The sequence below is a fragment of the Tamandua tetradactyla genome, chromosome 5 (genome assembly GCF_023851605.1).
Source record: "Tamandua tetradactyla isolate mTamTet1 chromosome 5, mTamTet1.pri, whole genome shotgun sequence".
Taxonomy (NCBI): Eukaryota; Metazoa; Chordata; class Mammalia; order Pilosa; family Myrmecophagidae; genus Tamandua; species Tamandua tetradactyla.
The window spans coordinates 20,665,265-20,686,985 of NC_135331.1; the positions used below are offsets into that span (position 1 = coordinate 20,665,265).

The 21,721-nt window shown below is 43.8% G+C and overlaps 2 protein-coding genes and 1 long non-coding RNA gene across 3 annotated transcripts; 1 reads left to right on the forward strand and 2 right to left on the reverse strand.

Moving 5' to 3' along the window:
* Positions 1-772: 772 nt before the first annotated feature.
* LOC143682285 (uncharacterized) lies at positions 773-11,545 on the reverse strand. The gene is made up of 3 exons (XR_013175066.1): positions 11,351-11,545; positions 1,071-1,186; positions 773-811 (listed from the first exon to the last, which is right to left on the reverse strand). It is a non-coding gene; the product is annotated as an uncharacterized LOC143682285 (long non-coding RNA).
* Positions 11,546-16,249: 4,704 nt separating this feature from the next.
* Positions 16,250-18,410, forward strand: COX6A1 (cytochrome c oxidase subunit 6A1). The gene is made up of 3 exons (XM_077160029.1): positions 16,250-16,737; positions 16,876-17,018; positions 18,132-18,410. The coding sequence occupies exons 1-3, from the start codon at positions 16,635-16,637 to the stop codon at positions 18,213-18,215; spliced, it is 330 nt and encodes a 109-aa protein (XP_077016144.1). The 5' UTR covers positions 16,250-16,634; the 3' UTR covers positions 18,216-18,410.
* A 483-nt stretch (positions 18,411-18,893) lies between these two features.
* TRIAP1 (TP53 regulated inhibitor of apoptosis 1) lies at positions 18,894-21,711 on the reverse strand. The gene is made up of 2 exons (XM_077160030.1): positions 21,507-21,711; positions 18,894-20,377 (listed from the first exon to the last, which is right to left on the reverse strand). The coding sequence occupies exons 1-2, from the start codon at positions 21,702-21,704 to the stop codon at positions 20,294-20,296; spliced, it is 282 nt and encodes a 93-aa protein (XP_077016145.1). The 5' UTR covers positions 21,705-21,711; the 3' UTR covers positions 18,894-20,293.
* Between the last annotated feature and the right edge of the window lie 10 nt (positions 21,712-21,721).

Below are 21,721 nucleotides of genomic sequence, written 5' to 3' on the forward strand. Positions count from 1 at the left end.
CCTTATTAGTATCTGTATCCCCAGACTAGGGGACTAATACTTAGTAGATAGTTGGGAGATGTTTGCTTGTCTGACTGAATAAACGAATCACTGAGCTAAATAATTCTCTCTGGACCCATTTCCCCATCTATAAAATGAGAAATTGATGAAACACTAAGGTCAACTCTTCCCAATCAGCTTAGAGGACACCTCCTCCAGGGAGCCTTCCTGGACCCCCTCCATCCCCTGCACCGGGTTCTCACAGAGCCAGATTGTGTTTTCACCCTAGCGCTCATCAGACTATACGATATCTGTCTGGTTCTGGGTCTCCTCCACGTGAATATTCAAGTTCTCTGTGGGGACAGCCCGTGTCCTTTCTGTCTTGTCTGTACCCCCAGTGCCTGGCACATAGCAGGTGGAAGGTCTGATGAATTAATGCATTTATTAATTCCAGTCTGTGGTCCAAAGTTGAATCATGCTGGTGTTGGCTGGGGATGGGCAACAGTCCCAGGCAGCAGAAATGGGCCTGGGGACAGAATCAGGAAGTCCCTGTACGGGGAGATGAGTTGAAAGGCCTGACTTCTAGAGCCTAGAGAAAACAGTCCTGCTGTGACCTCTGCAGGAAGCTGAAACCTCCTTCTTTGCAAAGAACAGTCGGACTCTGAGGGCAGATGGTTGGAGGTGGGGGTGGGGTAGACACTGGGGAGCCAGCAAGCTGCCTGCATCTGTTGGAGGTTGGAGGTGGGGTGGACACGTGGGGTAAGTGGATGTTGACAGGTCCCACTTCTGCGTCTTACCTGTTATTCAGCCTCACCAACCTCAGTCTCCACATCTGTGAAGTGGACAAGGAGTACAATTATATCTACTTCATCATCTTTGTTAGGAGGGTGAAGGGACATTATTCTGAGATGCTATTGAGTAGCTGCTCAGAAATATTTTAAACCCGCAACACGTCTTTTCCCTTTTCTCCCAAATTTTTTTCACCCTTGCAAATAATTAGAGCTGCCATTAATGAGTTTCTAATAATATTAGCTATTCTTAACATGTTTTGGGCAATTGTTGTGTATCAGGCCCTGTCCTAGGCATGTTACCTGTAACTTGATCTTCACAATCATTTTGCAAGGTAGGTTTGTTATTATCCTTCTTTTTCAGAGAGGAAACTGAGGTTCAGAGAGGTGCAGCAGCATGTCTGAGATCACACAGCCTGCTAAATGGTGAGAATTGGACATGAACCACTGGTTACCAAACTTGAGTAAGCACCAGAATCCCCTGGAGCAGTTGTTCAAACACAGATTATAGGGCCCCACCCCCGGAGTGTCTGAATGGATCTGGTCTGGATTGGGGCCCGAGAATTTGCATTTCTAATAAACTCCCAGGTGGTGTTTCTGCTGCTGGTCTCGGACCACACTTTGAGAATCATTGCCTGATAGCAAGATTTCTCCACTGTCATTATCCCAATTAGGCCTGTTATATCATGCCCAGACTATTACAATAGGCTCAATTCAAAGAATTTGAAGTCTAGCACAGTTCATTTAGTATTTGGCATATATGACTATAGTCATAATTAACCAAAAAAAAAAATCCCACTTTCATCCACTTTAAAGGTGCAGAAAATAACTGGAAAATACAAATAAGCAGAAAGAAGATCAAAATAAGCTACGGTCCCACCAATTACCCAGAGAGATTGCTTTTTGTTATACATCGTTGTGGAGTCGAAGCTGTCTGCACTAACCAGCTCACTGGATTAAAAATCTCACGGGATTAACCAATACCTGCCTCACCGATGGTAAAACCCACATGCAATGCCCAGGGCAGCTGTGGGCTCAGCGGGTGGTGACCAGCCACTAACTCCTGCTTGTGACTTAAGACGTAATTGTGTGCTTGGCAAGAGAGTGTGCGTGCCTATTCCCAATCTGCTGGGTTATTCCTCCTATCACTGTTGTTAATTAAATCATGTACTTGTATATGATAAACGGGTGAGATATTGGTGAGAAAAGAAAGCCGGTGCTTTTATGCATGCAGTTGAATGCTTTGGAAAGAGTCAAAAAGTTTGTATCCCAAATAATTGAAATCAGGGACGCAAACAGATAGTTTTATACCAATATTCATAGCAGCAGTGTTTACAATAATCCAAAGGTTCCCTCGTGGTCAGCAATAGAGGAATGGATAAATGAAATGTGGTATATGCACATATAATGGAATATAATACAGCCGTGAAAAGAAGTGAAGTTCTGATACATGCTACACACGGATGAACTCTGAAAACATGCTAGGTGAACTCAGCCAGACACAGTTGGACGAATATTGTATGATTTTGCTTATATGAGATGATTAGGTAAATTCACAGAGATAGGAAGTAGATTTGAGGTTACTAGGGCCTGAAGGGAGGGGAAACAGGGAGTTGCTGCTTTCTTGGTAAATGTTGGAGTGATGACAATGTGTTGGTGGTGATGGTTGTACAATATTGTGATTGTAAACTTAAAAATGTTTAACATGGTAAATTTTATTTCATATATATAGAGAGAGCCCACCATCAAGATATCAGTAAGGTTTGCTTTCTCCCCAAAGACTGTGGCATTCTGGTGCTGGTTTTCCAGCAATCCTTGGGAGTTCTTGGTTTTCCCATCATATAACCATGTCCTCTCCTTTCTCTTCTGGGTTCCCGCTGAATTCTTGCTTCTTGCTCCTTCTTGTGGCTTTCTCTTTATAAGGCTTCCAGTAATCCTAGTCTCATTTAGTCGGGGTAACTCCACTCGTGCCTAGCAGATCCTCAGTAACGATGAGCTCTCCTTCTCCTTCCAATCTTTCCGGTCTTCTTTTGGAATTGGTTATTTTTAAGTGAAATCACTATGGCTTCATCTGCATGTGAGCTTCTGCCAGTTCTGCCACAAAGATGCATCCTTTCTAGTCCTCCTGTTAAATCGGAACTAGTATTCTAGTCCAGTGCTTCTCCAAGATGATCTGTTTCGAGGCCAGGAGAAACACAAAATCTTGGTGTAAGCTGATTTTATAAAAATCTGTAATAAGCTGCCAGTAATCGCTGGGGTTCCTTGACTTGTATCCCTGCCTGGCATCGCATGATGTCACCACAATAAAATTTTTTTTAAAAGGTTAGGTTAGATGTGAACTAGACAACTAAAACCTATTGAGTGAGGATGGAGGTGGAATTCTAAAAGTCTGGACAACTATGGCCCTCCGTTCTAGATCGAGTTTTAAGAAACCCAAACTAGAACTCATGGGAATGGCTCATGTGAGAAAGAGGCGGGGGTAAGGCCAACCAGCAGACTCAGATCAAGTTCAAAGAAAGGCCTTTGGCTCTACATCAAAAGATTGCTGAATGAATATACAGCAATAGGTTTGTAAATTGAACTAGAATGCTTAAGGGATGTAAGTATAATTTTTATATTTCCTGCTTCAATGGACTTTTTCAATAAGCTTACCCACCCACTGTCCATCTGATCAGATTGGATAAGACAGCATCTTCTACATAATTTTTTTAACAAAGAAAAATGGGAGCATTGGATAGTTTTTAATTATTTATTGATTTCAATTTCATCTCTCTCCAACCAATAATACCTAATACTGGCACAGTACTTTATGGTTTATAAAGCACTTTCAGGTCTTTTTATTTAATTTAATTGTCACAGTAACTCTGGGCAGCAGGCTTCATTTGGCCCATTCTACAGATGGGGAAACTGAGGATTAAAGAGAGGAAGTGAAGCCCTCAAGTAGAGCAGCCAGTAAGGGATTCCAGTGGGGTAACCTACACTGGCTTTTGAATTGCTCAAGGTTCCCTAAAGAGGGACTTAACTGCCCCCAGGGCACTGCGTTAACAAAGAGACTAGAATCAAAGAGCCTTTACAAAAACACTTAGTTCAGCAGTAGATGCCTAAGGGTGACAGAGTGGGAGAATAGTTGGTAAAGAGTAGAGACTGAAAAGTGACTGTGTCTGGTTCATCTCAGATCCTGACACTCAGTAGGCTCTCCGAAAATATTTGGTGCTTGGCTGAAGGAATGAAGAAGTAAATGAATGAATGAAGTGAGAAACTTGGAACCAGGGCCCATCCCTCACTGGACTCAGTTTCCCCATCTCTAAAGTTGTTGAATGCTAAGGTTTTCCTCCTTAGGAAAATGGACAGACACTTGCAATGTTGTAATCTACTTCTGGAGGTTCATAGCTCACCCCTGAACCCAAAACATGGATCCCCAACTGTGAATGGGAAGGGGTGATCCAGGGAACTCTGAGTAGGGAGCCCCTGAATTTGAGGATCTGAGGTGTCTTCCAGTTATGGCATTAATAATAATAATAATAATAGGATTCACGATTTTGGAAGCTGACCCTGAACCAAACACTGTTGAGGGCTTCACAGTCTTATGAGGCAGGTATTATCATCATCCCCACTTTGCAGATGAGGAAATTGAGGCACAGAGAAGCTGAATAAATTTCATACAATGCACAGCCAGCAGGTAGGGGAGCTTGGCATTCCAATTTAGCACCCTGGGCACCAGAATCTCTATATTATCACATCTGCATTCCAGAGAGTATAATACATGACCTCCATGGGGCCATATTTGGAAAATATAACGCTGTCAACTATTCATCCATTCATTCATTCAACAATCATGTATGAGTGCCTCCGATGTACCTGGCACAGACTGGCTAATGAGGGCTCAAATAATCCCGGTCCCTGCCCTCAAGCAGCCCCATTTATTGCATCCTTCCTCTGAGCCCCCTGTACCAGGTACACATTGTGAGCTTGTTAACAACGTAAATTCTCAGGCCCTACCTCGGTCCCAAGGAATCAGATTCTCTGAAATTAGAGTTTAGGAATCTGCAATTTACAAGCTTCCCAGATGACATACAGACTGAGGGGTTGTGGTGGGGACCCCTGGTTGGGGGATGGGGAGACCTAGATGAACAAATAAGCAATTATAAATCAGTTGGAAACGTTTTCTATAGGGATTATGGGGGTTACCAGGGAAGGCTTCTTGGAGGAGGAGGCCTTTAGGTTGAGAACTGAAGGGTGAGTAGCGAACAGGCCAAGGGGAAGGGGGAAAAGATGCAGCAATGCAGAAGCCATAACCCCTACCCTCGGAGAGCTCACGATGGGGATAGGAGGCAACCAGTACAGCAGATCTTGTGCCCAGGAGCTGCAGGAGCTTGGGAGAGGCAAGCGACCCAGCCCAAGGAGCCAGGGGTGACCCTGCAGAGGTGATCATGATTTCCAACCCCGAGATTCGAATTCGAGTACCAGTATATCTTGGGTGAATACAATGGGCATGAAAGGCTGGCCCAGGAGGTGTAGGCTTTGTTGGAGGCCTCTTAGCCAACTAACCTCAGAAGCCCAAATCACCCTCTAATCTGGATCCTGTTTTCACCTTCACTGGGCAATGCTAAGCCTTTGTTTGTTTGAACTAAGTCCTGTCTGGAGTCCTTAATGCCCAGCCGTAAATGGTGACATTTGAATTAAGTGGAGGAAAATTCCTTTGTATGGGACCTGGAGAACACCTGCCTCTTAGATTCACCTTATTACAGAGAGGAAGCACAGCATGTCTTCCCTCTTGAGTAACCTTTTAGGTGGACAGGGGGACTCTGGCCTTAGCCAGCCTGGGTTCAAGTCCCATTCCTGCCACATTCTAATTACGGACACCTGTTACTTAACTTTTCAATGGCTCAATTTCCTCAGCTAACAAAGGAGGCTAATAATAGTATCCACTCCTTCCAAAGGGTCATTTTGAGATTAGAGCGAATTTTCTTGTAAAAGGCTTAGAAGAGTGCCCATCACACAGTAAGAACTCATGAAATTTTACATGTTATTGGTCACCCACCAGAAACTATACAATATGTTGGGATGCAACCACAACAAAAGACAAATTAAAGGCTCTTCTGGAACTGACACTCTAATGGGCAAGACGAGTACAAAAGCAAACTTTTAAAAAATACAGCTTATGGCTGGTGCTATTAAAAAAAAAAAAAGATACTCGCTACACAGAAAGAGGATCTCCTTTAAAGAGTGTGAGCAGGGAAGGCCTCTCTGGGATGTCTGATGTTTAAGGGCAGACATGTCACAAGAAGAGGTGAAGGAAGAGGATTCCAGGCAGAGAGCACAGCAGTTAGCTGCATAGGCCCTGAGATGAGAATGACCTTGGCTTGTTCAGGGAACTAACAGAAAGCCAACATAGGTGGTTTATTATCCTACTCTTAGTCTCCATTCTTAAAGGAGCCTCAGAGAGAGCAAATGACAACGGCAAACAGGGAGTGGTGGAAGCAAGATCTGGACGTAGGCTAGTGTTTTAATGTCACCATTTCAAAGCAGGCTTCAAGTTCAGTCAATGCTCATGAACTTGAACGGAGACCAAGAGTCAGAGGTAAGCCTGAGAATGTCTCCTTCACAAGTGAGATTAAAACAGACCTCCAGTGAAAGAATGGATGAATGAATGAATGAATGAATGGACCTCCTTTCCTCCAGGGTCATTTGTGCCAAAACTTCAACAACAGAAAATGGCAAGACCAATGCTATATGCATAAAGGAGGGACAGGACACGGACTAGAAATTGACCATCCATGCCAGAATCACTGGGAGGAGGGTTAGCTTCTCTTCCACCCTGCGCTGCCTGCAAATGGAAACAAGGTTACAGGTGCCATTTAAGTCAACAATAGCTCTAAAGAGTGAGCCTGTGGGGAACTTTTACCTTCTAATTTATTCCTGCAGTGTGGATTTTACATCAGGCGTATTTTCTGTTGTCATCAACATCATCGGAAGAAGAATAGCAAAACAATAAAAATCGTCAATGTAAAACAATTTTATGCACTTGGTATTCGTTATTACTGTTACAGACTGTTGTGGGAAATGCAGACATAAGGGGTAAATTGATTGCCTGAATGGAGCTGGGGATGTAGCTGTGGAGCCCTAGGTAAAAACAGAGCACAACAGAAGCTATAACCTATTATATTGTGTGGTAGCATACAAAAGTTGTGTTGAAATTCCAAGAAGCAGCATCAGCTCTCGTAAAAAAATATTGATTAAAAACTTGCTTTGGGTCAGGCCCACAGTTTCGTGCTGGGATACAGGAGGAGGCAAGACAGATAAGGTCCCCGCTCTTAGGGGGCTTCCAGACTCCTTAGAAGGAGTTAGTGAGATAAGGTGTGGAGGGGGGAGAACACTCCTGGTGGAGGGAATAGCATGAGCAAAGGTCCTGAGGTGGGAAGAGGCCTGGCATGTTTCAGAAACAGACAGCAGTCTAGCTCAGAGCATGAATGGCATATCCTTAGGGATAATGGGAGAGGTAGGCAGGGATTATATCATTTAGTACCCTGGAGGTCAGAGCAAGGAGTTTGGGTTTATTCTAAGGGCAGCCATCGAAGGGTTTTAAGGAGGGGTGGTGGCATAGTCAGATTTACATTTTAGAAAGATCACCCTGGCTTCTGTGTGGAGAATACATTGGAGGGGGGTGAGGTTGTAAGGAGGAAGACCAGGCAAGAGGCTACTGCAATAGTCCAAGCAACAGATAATGGTGGCCCTGATTAAAGCAGGAATGGAGAAGAAAGGATTTGAGAGACATTTCTAAGGTGAAATCTCAGGACTTGATGGCTGACTGGATGTGAGGATGAGGGAGAAAAAGATGATGAGAAAGACTCCTGGTTTGCTATTTGGGGAATGGATGGATGGTGGCACCATTATAAGACCGCCTAACCAATGGCATGTCTAAAATTAATAATGTGGTAGAAGAACCGGGCCTGGAGATGACCATCCATCATACATGGTACAATTATACATGTTAAAAGCAAAGCTGGCAGGGTCTCTGGTTATAAAGAGGGAGGAGGAATGGATTCTGGCTGGGAAAGGCTTGAAAGGTGAAGAGACTGCAATAGATGGAGCAGTTGGAGAGAAGCCAGAGGCAAGGAAACTGGAAAGATAACGACTAGATACGGGAACTTGGAGAAGCCCAACGTGGTTGAAACTGAGCAGGTGGAGGTGTCCCTAGAAGGCCCTGAATGCCAGTCCAAGGCATCGCCCAAGGGGTCACACCTATCTGAGAGGAAGAAGAGGACATGCTGAAAATCAGTGCTGAGTGTGTGAGAGGCAATAAAACAGATGTTCATATATGCATAGAATTTCTCTAGAAGAACACACCAGAAATCTCTAATATGGTAATCTTGGAACTGGGGTGGCTGGAGGGCAGGAGTGAGGGGAGGCGTTTCATTTATACACATATTTTAAAAAACTTGAACCATATGAACGATTTACTTATTGGATACATAAGTTACTGCTAAGAAAAAAAGGAGGTTGTGGTTGGAAGCACACACTTTGGGTACAGACAGACCTTTGAGTCTTGGCTCTTTCAAACCTATCTCTAGCTGCGTCAATTTTTGCTTCGCTGAGGCTCAGTCTTCTCTCCTGTAAAATGGGGATAACAGTAGTTCTTATTTCATGGGTTGTTGGATCAAATGAGATAAGTCAAGCGCTTGCACCGGAGTAGGGGTAAAATAAATAAATGCTATTAGTAGTAATAATTAATACTTGTAAGTGAGGTGGGCCCTCCCCCTCAAGGATGTCTCAGCTTGCCACACAGGGGTGGGTTAGTGGAAGAGATTTGGAATCACACACAGCAGAGTTCTGCCTGTGACCTTGAGCAAGCGTGACCTTTCTAAACCACAGGGCTCCTCCTCTGGAAAATCCTGGTAGCTTGCTAAGATCAAAGGAGCTGCTGGGTGGGGACAGTTAGTAAGCTGTCAAGTGTGGCTTCCTTTAAGTTATGAGTTACGGCGGTGATGATTTAGGGGATAGCCTCTCTCTCACAGCCTCCTATCCACGGGGCAATTTGGGAAGTGAAGTTTTCTCTCTCTCTTTTTTTTTCCAATTCAGAGAAGACGTAGAAGTCATAGGGGGAAAGCATGAAGAAGTCCCTGAGGCCCAGGCCGGCCTCCCCACTCCCTCTCACAGGTTCCAAACTCCTCCCTCCTTCCTTCAAGGATCTGGAGACCAGACCGCCCTCTCGGGCAAAGGTCGCAGCCGCGACTCTACTCGCGCCGGGCTCTTGGGCGGTGCCCGCACATGGAGAGCCTGCCACCCACTGGGCGAGGACGGAACTGCAGGCCTGTGTTAAGGCAGCCCCTGAGCGGGCCGCGTAGCGCCTTTTCTGTGTGTGCCAGGCTGCGGGCCCCGCGGTGCTCCCGCATAGAGCTTGCAGTCTAAGAGTCAAGACCAGCAATGGAAGTGCTGGGAGCAACTCCATTGTGTGCTCTTTGGTGAGACTCTTGGTTCTAACAATGAAGTAATAGATATTCATTGTCGACAATTAAAAAAAAAATTACAACCCACATATAACTGCTGCTAATATATGAGAATAAACTTTCCTGTATTTTTTCTATGCATTTTATGAAAATGGAACTATAAATTTCAAATTTTTTTACATTAAGATATATTTGTATGCTTTTATTTTTTCTTTAAGCATTTTATTTTGAAATAATTTCAAATTTACAGGACCGTTGCAATAATACAAAACCCACACTGCAAACTCTAACATACCCCCGTCTCCCCAGATACCTGAATCCACCAAGCTTAACAATTTGCCATATAATTCCATCTATCCACCTGTCACTCCGTCACATATCTAAATTTGTCTATCCACCTATCTATCCATTTTCTGAATACTTGAGAGTAGATTGTGCACATTATACATCAAATACCATTTGACACTATTTGGAAAACTGCTTTTTTAAAAAAACATTTTTATGCTGTAAAATATTACACAAAATTAACCATCTTAACCGTTTTTAAGCTTACAATTCTGTAGCATTTTAAACACATTCACAATGTTGGGGTGTGATCACCATCAAATGTTTCCAGAGCATTTTTTACTATCCTAAGCAGCTTTATTGAGATATATTTCATATACATACACCTGCTTTTTCCTTTTGTTTTTTTATTGTGGTAACACACGCAACATAACATTTCCCATTTTAACCACTTCCAAGCATTTAAATCAGTGGTGTTAATTACATTCACAATGTTGTACTATGCTCACCACCATTCAATAGCAAAACTTTCCCATCATCCCAAACAGAAATTCTATCATTAACATTTCCCATCCCCACCCCTCATACCTTTTGTAATCTACTTTCTGTCTCTGTGAATTTGCATATCACCTGCTTTTTTTTTTTTTTACTTATTGTAATGATGGATGATGAATAATAATTAAATACAAATTGCTGCTATTGGTTGAGCGAGGCACTAAGTGATTTATATACAGCATCACATTCGGTCCTCTCAGCAACCCTAGGTAGGTACTGCTATTTTCCCATTCTACAGACGAGGAAACTGAGCCAAAATAAGCAGAACCAAGATTTAAACTCAGCTTTGTCTAGAACCTGAGCTCTTAACCATTCTGTTATATCTGCTCTGTGCCAGACTGTGGGGAAACTCACATAATAAAAAAGGAGGTCTGGGGTGCAAGGGTGGGTCGATGGTGGAATTCTCACCTGCCATGCGGGAGACCCGGGTTCGATTCCTACTCCATGCACTTCCCAGAAAACAAACAAGCAAAACAAACAAACAAAAATTCAACAAATGGTGCTGCAATAACGGAATACTCACATGGAAAAATAATGAAATGTAACCCCGCCATACAGCATACAAAAAAAAAAATGGGGGTGTCTCCTGGAGCTCACAGTGGAACTAGAGATGGAATAGTCCTCATACAATGGACAGTGAGCTTCAAGATTGCTGAGGCCAAGGGCCAGGGTGTAGCCAGGAAAGGCTGCTGGTAGGAGGTGAGAGCTGGGTAGGATGTATGCAGACAAAGGTGGACAATGGGGTGGGAAGGGCATTTCCGGTTAGCTTGAGCAAAGCTCTGAGTGCAGGCAAGTGTATGAGCATAAACAGAGACAAGTGAGGAAAAAATAATTAAGCCCCAAGTTCTTTGGAGCTACAGAAATGTATGATACTTGCCTGTTATCTAATGTATGATACTAATGTCTGTTATCTAAAAGCTGACAATCTCTCTAGGCAGGGGTGGGTGGCACACTAGAAATGAGTAATAGCAATCCCTCATTGTGCACCCACCACATGCCAGGGTATCCACACTATCACATTTTTTTTTTTTGCATGGGCAGGTACCAGGAATCGAACCCAGGTCTCTGGCATGGCAGGGGAGAACTCTGCCTGCTGAGCCACCGTGGCCTGCCCCACACTATCACATTTAAACTCACAACATCCCTTGCAGGTTAACATTGTTCTTGGTCCTGCTTATAAATGAAGAAAATAAGGCTCCAAGAGGCAATGTGACTTGCTCTGGCCCCTCCAGGTAGGAAAGACTCAGGCCGAGACTGAAATCCAGATATGCCAGGGTCCATATGCAGTGCTCTTACCTGCTTGGTTACATTACCGGTGCCTATTGTATGCCAGGAAGTGGAGGTGCCCTCAGCTTGGAGAAATGACAGGCTGGTTGCCCCAGATAAGCTTTCCCCTAAGCCAGTGCTGTCCTTAGCTGGGCAGCCTCTGCTGACACCGCCCTACTGCACCTCCCCCCAGCAGCTGTCCCCACTGTAGAGATAGATGCTCACCCACTGGCTCCCTGCTTCAAGGAAATAGGGCATCAGAGAAAGCCTTGGTGGACTCAGCGTGAACATAAACATCACCGGCTGCCAGAGAGGATGACGTCAAATCCAGGCCTGGCTGGCCATGGCCTTGGGGAGACTCCCTGCACAGAGAGGCCTGGGTACTGGGGGTCACAGCAGGCTACAAAGGGCAGCACAGGCTCAGAATGACAGGCTTCAGCGTCCGGAGGGCACATTCGGTAGTTCCATCCTCTTGAGAATCTCATGATGTGGAATAATTCTGCTTTCTAAACCCATTGTAATTGATTCTTTGTTCCTTTGCTCGCTAATCCTTTTCCAGAGCATCAGATCAGCATGAGCTTGACAGGGCGACTTCGAGTTACTGACATTCTGCCCAAAGCAAAGGCTGTTCGGTTTGTGGTTAAAGGAACTGGCTTGAACTCCTTGCCTACAGCTGCGTGACCTTGGGTGATTTCCTGCCATGCTCTGAGCCTCAGTATCTCATCTGTAAAATGGGCAGGATAGTATCTACCTCACAGAATTGTGGTTGGGATTAATAGGGACTCAGTGATTCCTAACATGTGCCCTGGGCTGGGGTCACACCAGTGAATAAAACATAACCTCTCAGGTGGGCCACGGTGGCTCAGCAGGTAAGAGTGCTTGCCTGCCATGCCCAAGGACCCGGGTTTGATTCCCAGTGCCTGCCCGTGCTAAGGGAAAAAAAAAAAAAAAAAAAACATAGCCTCTTCCTCCACAGAGTTTGGGGGAGGAGGGCAGAAAATAAACCAATAAATATTTAATGTGGCAGATGGTGGTAAGTGTGAGAGTGATCAGTAAAGTACAGTAAGAAGGCTATGGTGTCAGGGTGGGGAGGGGTTATTTCACGGGAGGATGGTCTGGGAAGGCCTCCCTGATAAGATGTCTTTTGCACTGAAGAGGGCTGAATGAAATCTGTGCGGAAACTCCTCCAGGCAGAGACATGAGCACGTGCAAAAGTTCGGAGGCAGAGGCGGGCCTGGTATGTCCAAGGAAAGGCAAGGAGGCCAATGCAGCTGGAGAGAAGTGGCCGGGTGGAGGGGGACGAGGTAACAGAGGTAGCTGGGGGTAGGTGGTGCAGGGACCTGTGGACCACTGTGGGGACATGGGTATTTACTCTGTGTGAGTCAGAATGCATCACGAGATATTTTTTTTGCGGGGGGGTCGACTGTTTTACAAATCAATTTTATTGAGGCATAACTGACAGTCAATAAAACTCACCAATTTTAACCATAGAATTTGATGAACTTTTCTATTGTGTGTGTGTGTTTTCTTTAACTTGATAACACATACACAACATAAAATTTCCCATTTTAACCACTTCCAAGTATACAATTCAGTGGTGTTCATTATATTCGCAATCTTGTGCTACCATCAATACCTTTCATTAAGAAAACTTTTCCATCACCCCAATCAGAAACTCTGTGCTCCCTAAGTGTTAATTCCCCATTCCCTAGTCCACCCCTTGCCCCCCGCAATCTGTATTCTCATTTCTAACGTATGAATTTGCGTATTCTAATTACTTCATGTAAGTGAGATCATACCATATTTGTTCTTTTGTGTCCGGCATATTTCATTCCACACGATGCCTCTAAGGCTCATTCCACATGAGCCTCTAAGGTTCATCCATGTTGCATATATCAGAAATTCATTCTTTTTTTTTTTTTTAATTAAATCGCTTATTTTTCTTAAAAAAAAAAATGGAAAAGAGGACCCCCAAATATCAGGCAGTAGGTCATATAGCAGTTCAAGAACACCTTCAGGGACGAGTCTGAAACTGCCTGGTGGGTGCCATTTCCTGCTGCCACCCCCCTCACCGCCCCCACCCCTCACAGCCCCATCTTCTGGCTTCCAGACCCCAGATGATGACTCTGGGTTGTTTTGTAAACTCCTAATTCCGGTGGCAGCCCCAGAGGCAGGAGCCACCTGTGTGCCAGCTTTTCGTTCTTCTGGAAGTCCTTCTCAGAGGCCAAATCTAGAATCTACTCCTTCTGCCAGAGAGACCAGCAGGGCCACATAGAGTGGAGTAAGTTGAACTTACCCCTCATTGCAGGGAGGGAGAACTCTCACCATGGGGAACTGTGGGGTGTTACAAAGGATGCGGCTTGTGTAAGATGATTTGGGTGAAGGCGTAAGGAAGCAGGGCTCTGTGCTGGACGGAGCCTTCATTCTGTTTTACATCTGAATAACAGCATTCCCTTGTATGTAATACCAAGGTCCATTGACGGACACTTGGACTGTTTCCACTTTTTGACTGTTGTCGTAATGCTGCTAGAAACATAGGTGTGAGAGTATCTCTTCAGTTCTTTGTGGGACTATACCTAGAAGTTGAACTGCTGAGTTACATTGTGTTTTTGTTTGTAAGCTGCTGGAATGCAATATACCAGAAACGGAATGCCTTTTAAAAAGGGAATGTATTAAGTTGCAAGTTTACAGTTCTAAGGCCGTGAAAATGTCCACATTAAGGCATCCAGGGAAAATTCCTTAACTCCAAAGAAAGGGCTATTGAAGTTGGGGGTTTTTCTATCAGCTGGGAGGGCACATGGCCCTCAATTCATAAGGCTTCCCCAGTGGAATTTTCCTTCTGCATCTCCAAAGTTCTCTGACTGTGTGGGCTCTGTCAGTGCTAAAGCTTTTCCCAAAATGGTTCCCTCTTACAGGGCTTCAGTAAGCAACTCCATCTTGAATGGGTGGAAATGCATCTCCATGGAAACCATCTAATCAAAAGTTACTACCCACAATTGGGTGGGTCACATCTCCATGGAAACAATCAAAAGATCCCACCCAACAATACTGAATAAGGATTAAAGAACATGGCTTTTCTGGGGTACACAACAGTTTCAAATTGGCACACATGATAATTCTGTACTTAACTTTCTGAGAAACAGCCAAATGCTTTTCCTCGGTGCCTGTACCATTTTACATTCCCACCAGCAACGCACATTTTTCTATTTCTCCACACCCCCCCAACACTTGTTACTTTCCTTTTTTAAAATAATAGCCATTCTAGTGGGTGTGAATTTATCTAGTGGTTCCAATTTGCATTTTCCTAATGGCTAATGATGTTGAGCATTTTGTCATGTGCTTATTGGCCATTTGTATATCTGCATATTCTTCCTTGAAGAAATATGTCTATTTGAATCTTTTACCCATTTAAAAATTAGATTGTGTTTCTTTTTGTTATTGAGTTGTAGGATCTGACTTGGTTTTAAAATGATCTTTCTGGCAGTCACATAGAAAATAGACTATAGGGGGGCCAGGAAGCAGAGAGACAGGTTCAGAAGCTGTTGTAATTGTTCAGGTCCAAGATAAGAGCATATTTGAATAAAGTGATAATGGTAGGTGTTAAGAGGTGGCTAGATTTTGAATATAAATGAAGGGAAAGCCAGCAGGATTTGCTGATGGATTACACATGAAATGTGTGAGAGAGAAAAGAGTAAAAAATGGTTTGGCCCTGTCATGGTTACGGACATGTGTCAACTTGGCCAAGCTGTGGTAAAAAAAGAATGGAATGGGGAAGATAATTAACATAAAGTGCTTAGCATAGCTCTGGGCACAAAATAAGTGCTCAGTTAATATTCACTATTCTTGTATCGATGATTTTGGTTTCCTGTGCTATTTTCACACAGGCACCTGGGCTTTGCAAATGCTGAGCATACTGGCAATAATAAGCAGGCACTGTGTGACAAGCATGTGATAGACAATCTTGGCTTAGTAGGACCACCTTGCAAGATGTATGATAGCCCTCCAAGAAAATAAACATTTGGGGTGGGCCACAGTGGCTCAGCAGGCAAAATTCTTGCCTGCCATGCCGGAGACCCGGGTTCAATTCCCGGTGCCTGCCCGTGAAAAAAATAAAATAAACATTTGTTGAGTTTTTAATATACATTAGGCATTGGGCATTTTTTCATTTAATCCTCTGTCTCCACTACTGGAATGTAAACTACATGAGAGAGAAAGACCTTGTAGCTCCTGTGTATGTCTGCACACACCTGGCACAGAGTTAGTTAATATGCAGGCTGTCGGGGGAGAAAAGATACAAACCCACTTTTCCCACACCAGAGATTTCTATTTGCTCCCCTATACCACTGATTCTTAACCTACACACACAAGGACTCTTAGGTGGTTGGTGGACGGGCTCTACAGTCATTATTGACCCAATATTGTATGCTTAACTGTGCGTGCTCACGTACAGGTTTGTTTTTCTGGGGAGAGGAATGGCATTCTTAAAAGGGTCTATGATCAAATAGTTTACTTCCATTTGAAGTGTTTTTAACTTTCATTCAAAAATATTTTTACTTAGATGAGTACAAGAAAAAAAGAGAATGAAAAACATTGTAGAGACAAAAACGTGACAAATTTTGTTTCTAGAAATTCAAGAGCGAGGTTAATGAGACTAAAAGAAGCTAAAAATTTAGGGCTATTGAGCCGGGATTAGAATCCACATCTTCTGGCACAAATTCTGGTTTCCTTTGCTATTATTTATTCAGCAAATGTGTATTGTGCTCTTGCTGTGTGCTAGGCATATGACTCCAAGCTCAGGGAATGCTGTGGTGGGAAACTTTCAGCATCAAAGAGCTTATATTTAGTGAGGGAGACAACATAATAATGACGATGACGATGCTGATGATGTCAGGTGCCACGAAAAAAAAATAATAACACAGGGCCATAGCGTGGCTAAGAAGAGGAATGGCATTTTAGGGTAATTTGTGCTCAGAAGTCCCCGTCACTTCTTGCCTGGATTTCAACGAAGAGAGCAATCCGGATACCAGGGCGACCTCCCTTTCTTTTGCCGTTACAAAGGTGGGGACACTAGCAAAGTCCATACGCATGCGCACGAAGGAATAGGCGAAGTCTGAAGGAAGACACAGAACCTACGCCCCTCCTGACTCCCCAGCGGTGAAGCTTTTGACAAAGACTCGGTGCGGGAGCCTCAGTTCCGGTTAAGGAGGAGTCAGAAGCATCGCCCAATAGGAACTGCCTCTTGAGATTGCGGCTCCGCCCTCCGGGGCATAACGTTCGGTTTCCGCTTCCGGCCCTGCAGCTGTCCATCTGGAAGATGGCGGCGGTTACAGGGTCCAGGGTTTCAGGGCTGCTAACTCGGTTTCGGCCACAGCTTGGGCGGCCTATGTCGAGTGGCGCCCACGGCGAGGAGGGCTCAGGTACCGGTGCTGGGGTCGGCAGGGTAGAGGTCAGCCCTTCTGGGGAGGCGGGACGGTACTGTGACCTTGGCTTGAGGCTTTGTTGGGGAGGTGGCGGGGGCGTCCGGGCAGGCCTGAATGGTTGCGCCCTCTCCGCAGCTCGCATGTGGAAGGCCCTCACCTTCTTCGTCGCACTTCCCGGGGTGGGAGTGAGTATGCTGAATGTCATGCTGAAGTCGCACCACGAAGAGCACGAGAGGCCCGAGTTCATCGCCTACCCCCATCTCCGCATCAGGTCCAAGGTACGCCTTTGCAGTCTTGAGTGTTCTTTCATTCCTAATATCCTAAGCAAAGATCTTAATTTTCTAGTGGCACGGGTGCAGGCGTATCCAGTTTTTCATGCAGTCCACAGATTTTTAATTTCTCTCGTTTTACGGAGCTCGTGGGTCACGTCTCAATTTTCTTCAAGGTCGAACAGTTATTAAGTGCTCTTCCTTTCAGTTTACCATTTCCCTCTGATTCTTCCTACCTTCTCCCGTGTGATACTGTTCGAAAGCAGATGTTGGTTACATAAAACTTAGAGGTTTGGGAAACCCACTAAGTGTGATAGTCTGAGGGTGGCTTATTCTTAATAAGAACCTTTTCTGGCTCTTTAATACATCACGTAGTCCAGGTAGGACTGACCCTAGAGTAACCTTAGATTCTTGAGAACTAGAATTTTTGAGTCGTAGAGCCGCACTCCAACCTTTGTAGAGTAGAATTAGAAGATGTACAGCTGGGTTTCTCACCTCAGCACTTGAGATTTTTTTTTATTTTTTTACATGGGCAAGCACTCTTACCTGCTGAGCCACCGTGGCCCGCCCAGCACTTGAGATTTGAGTGTGTTGAGCTGAGCGGCTATCCTGCCCTCTACTGACTCGTTGCCAATAGCAACCCCCCCCTCCCGTGTTTACAAATGTCTCCTGATGTCCCCTGAGGGGGCAACAAACCCAGTTCCAGTTGGGAACCACTGCAGTTTCCGAGTCCAGAGATTGTTTCAGGTCTGGGATTGAGCCTAGAAATCTTTATTTAAATAAGAATCTCTTCCCTCACTTCTTCCATTCACCGTTCTGATAACAGGTGATTTGGGGTAACACTTTCATAAACACAGTAGTAGATATACTAATTAACAGGGAGAAGCTTATGAGTAACTAACTTGAGCCTGCTTTTTTTTTGTCTGCTGTAAGAAGAATCCCCTGGTAGTTTTAAGGGCTTCCTCTAAGTATAGGAAGGTTGAAATAAGCTGGTAGTAAAGAACCAGTTTCCTTTTTTTTTAAAATATATTATCTGTCACTTATCCTGTTTTAAGCAGTTAATAGCTGTGCTGTTTCCAAACTGTTTTCTGGAATTGTCTTATTGATATTTTCACTCCATAGCCCTTTCCCTGGGGAGATGGTAACCATACTCTATTCCATAACCCTCATGTGAATCCGCTTCCAACCGGCTATGAAGATGAATAAAGAGAACCTGGACCACTCCTGAGGCACTGGGGACCACAGCACTGAGTTGGACCATTACTCTGTACACGGACCAGAAGTGTATGGGACCCTATTCTCACCTTTTCTTTCATCACTGATGACCAAATGATGATGATCTCCCATCCCTTTGCTTGAGGCAAGAGATGGCTTAAATAAATATATTGGTCATTGCTGAGAGTTGCATTCTTTAGTGTTGTTTTTCCTCAGAAATTAGCATTAATATTTGTTTCTGCATATGAAGGCTATGACTGCTGTCCAGCCCGGTTCAGCCCACTGAATAATAAGTGTCAATAGCAGCCTGTCCTGGATTTCTTGTGCCAGGCATGGGTAGTACAAAGGGACTACAAGTACAAAGCACTGGGGCAAATTAAGTATCACGATTGGGTCCTGACAGACTTTGGATGACTGAGATATTGAGTGGCCAGCAGAATAGCTACAGTTTACATCTGAAATAAGTACTTGCAATTCTCAAGAGGAAGGGCTTCTTTAATCCTTTCCTATCCTATTCCACCAGCATTTACTACAGAACACTTCTCATACTCAGAGAAATAATTTTCTCCAAAGGTGTCAGGTCTCACCTTGGAGTTATTTCTTAACACCTTAAACGCTAACTGGGATCAAAAACCTTTGGAAAATAAAGGCAGCGGGACAGATTTCTGCATATAGCATTGTCTTTATTTGTTCCTGGGATTAAAATATCCTGTGGCCATAAGAATTGGGAGCAGCAGCAGTAGCAATAAAATCACCGTGAAAGGGCAATTAACAACTCATCAAAATTAAAAATCTTTGAAGTATCTGAGGTAGCTGAAGTCATCTTTTGGGGAAGATGAATTCAAAACAGGATAAAGAACAATTATTCAGAAAAAAGTATTCCCTTAGTGGCAATTTAAGATGTTATTTTTTGGGGGGCAGGATGTGTCATAAAGCAAGGTAGCTACTAGCATCTTATCTTTGTAGACCTATTGAACATGAATAGGATTAGAATTCTTAAATCTATTCTGGCAATTAACAAATTTGGACATTCTTCTCACCTCCTCAGTTTAAAGTGCAGAGAATCGCTCAAGATACTTCAATTTTTCCCCAAAATCAGAAGTTCAGAAGTGAATTTCTGGGCTAGCACATACACTTTCACTCAAGCAAGCTTTTCAATCAGGAATTACAAGGAGGGGTTACAAGATAACAGTTTCATCAAGTACACTGACGTCTAGGGGTAAATAATGATAGAAACTAAATATGATTTATTCCATCCTCATGGTTATAGCTGTTACAGGGGCAAGATAAGGTAAATGAGGCAAATAAAGCAAACTCTTCCCCTCATTTAACCAGATGTTAACATTTTATGATATATCGGTTGACTTAATTCACCGACTTGGTTTGGAAGTTGACAAAACAAAATCTTTGGAATTTAGGATCTTCCTCCAAAGTTTCTCCTGACCTACATTGTGATTTCTGAGGTGGTCTCTGCAACATTCTTGAAGCTTTTAGGTCAATTCGACATCTCTTGTTAAGGCAGGGAACTGTTGAAAGTGTCTTCCTCTTGGCTAACCCAGCAATTTTAATCGCTGTTAATATATAAAAAATAAAATTATACTCCCAAGAATTGACACTGTTGTGGTGGGATCCCTTTTCATTGCATTAGCTCTCTGAGAGGAAAGAGAAGTCCTAACCAATTGCTTCCATGTACAATGATTCCAGTATGGCGTACCGAAAATCCTTCATAGCACAAATTAAGAGGTCAGGTTACCCAAACATCCTGACTAGTTTATCATTATTCACATACACGGTATATTTAAAGTTGATCACAGTTCAAGTATTGCAACCATAATCCCAATAAATTATTTAGTTTTAGCACACTTAGTTCCTGCTAGATGCCAGAGTTAGTGAGAAATCACCCCAAATCAAAGTGTACAAATAAGAGGAAACATCAAAGAGGAAATAAAACTCCTCCTTTCTAAACCCCTCATCAAATAGATGACTATATCTTTGTAGCCTTAATTGACAAAATCCAGAATCTTCAACTTCTTGATTTAAGGAATTCCTTTTCAGGATGACTGTAAAGGTCAAGATGAGCTTTCAGGCTTTTCTTTGCTGTGGCCCATGAACTCTAGTCCTTCAATAGGAATCTCCTTCTCCTTTATTGCTTTCTGAGGGAAGGAGAAAACACATTAACATTTATATGAGGCCTGAGAACCAAACTTTGTAAATAAAATATAGTACAGTATGGGCCATAAGAACTCCCAACTATGATTCAAACCATATATATATATATATATATATATATATATATATATATGGTTTTAATCGCTGTTAATATATTAAAAAATTATACTCCCAAGCATTGACACTGTTGTGGTTTTATATACATATAAACAAAACAAGACCATTATGAAGAAATCACATGTAAAACCTGAGAGAGATTGGAATGGAGATGTGAAGGGACTGTCAATCTCAGAACTAAAATTTATAAAACAGTATCACCACTCTATCTTAGTCACAGGCCTGGGTTCAAATCTTGGTCCCAGGACGTAATGGGTATGTGATCTTGAGCAAACTTCACTTTTCTTTCCTGTAAATGGAACAAATATAGCAACTATATCCTGGGATTGCTATGAGGATTAGAAGTGCTTTGCTCAGCACTGTTAATTTTTTATAATCAAAGATGTTTCACTTCCACTGGCCTGGAATAATTTCCTAGCTACAGCTGGGAACTGTGATCGAGAAATAAACAGGTCAGTGGAGGGATTATAACCCAAAATAGGACCTCCTTGGGTCTGACTAGCCAGAGGAAGGCTAACAACCCTCCCCACCACCACCACACCACACCACACCACACCACACCACACACACACACACACACACACACACACACACACACAGAGTAACAGTGCAAAACTGCACCACCTGGAAGAGAATCAAGGAAACTTGATACTAGTGAATTTTTAATCACTTCCTATCTCTTAGCGTGAGTTTTCCATCTATGAAATCGGAATAACTGTGCCCACTTGGCAAGTTTAGGATGAGCACCAAATGAAGAAGGGATGTTACGTGCTTAGTAAAAAGTAGAGCATTGCGGAAGTATTTAAGTTTGTCATTTGGACAGATTCCGGTCTTGGTGGTGACAGCAGGGGAGGGGCTCCTGCCACCAGCCTCAGCGCGGCTTTACTCCACCCTGCCGGTCCCAAGCCCGGGAAGATGAGATGCGTGTGGCAGGGGACACCGCAGGAGAACGCGGGGCTTGGGAATAGAGGCGGGAGGATTCGGGCCGCATCTCACCTGAACACACTGCTGGTAGCGCTTGAAGAGGTCGGTGCACGGGTCCCCGGAGCCGTCCCTCTTGAGGAACTTCTCGGCAAACCAGCGGTTAAAGCACTGGTCGTACTCGCGTTTCATATCAGTGCATGCCTCCCCTACGCTGTTCATGGCGGCGGCAGCAGCTACGGCGGTAGCGGCAGCGGCGCACTCTGATGTCATCACTCTTAGGCGCGTCG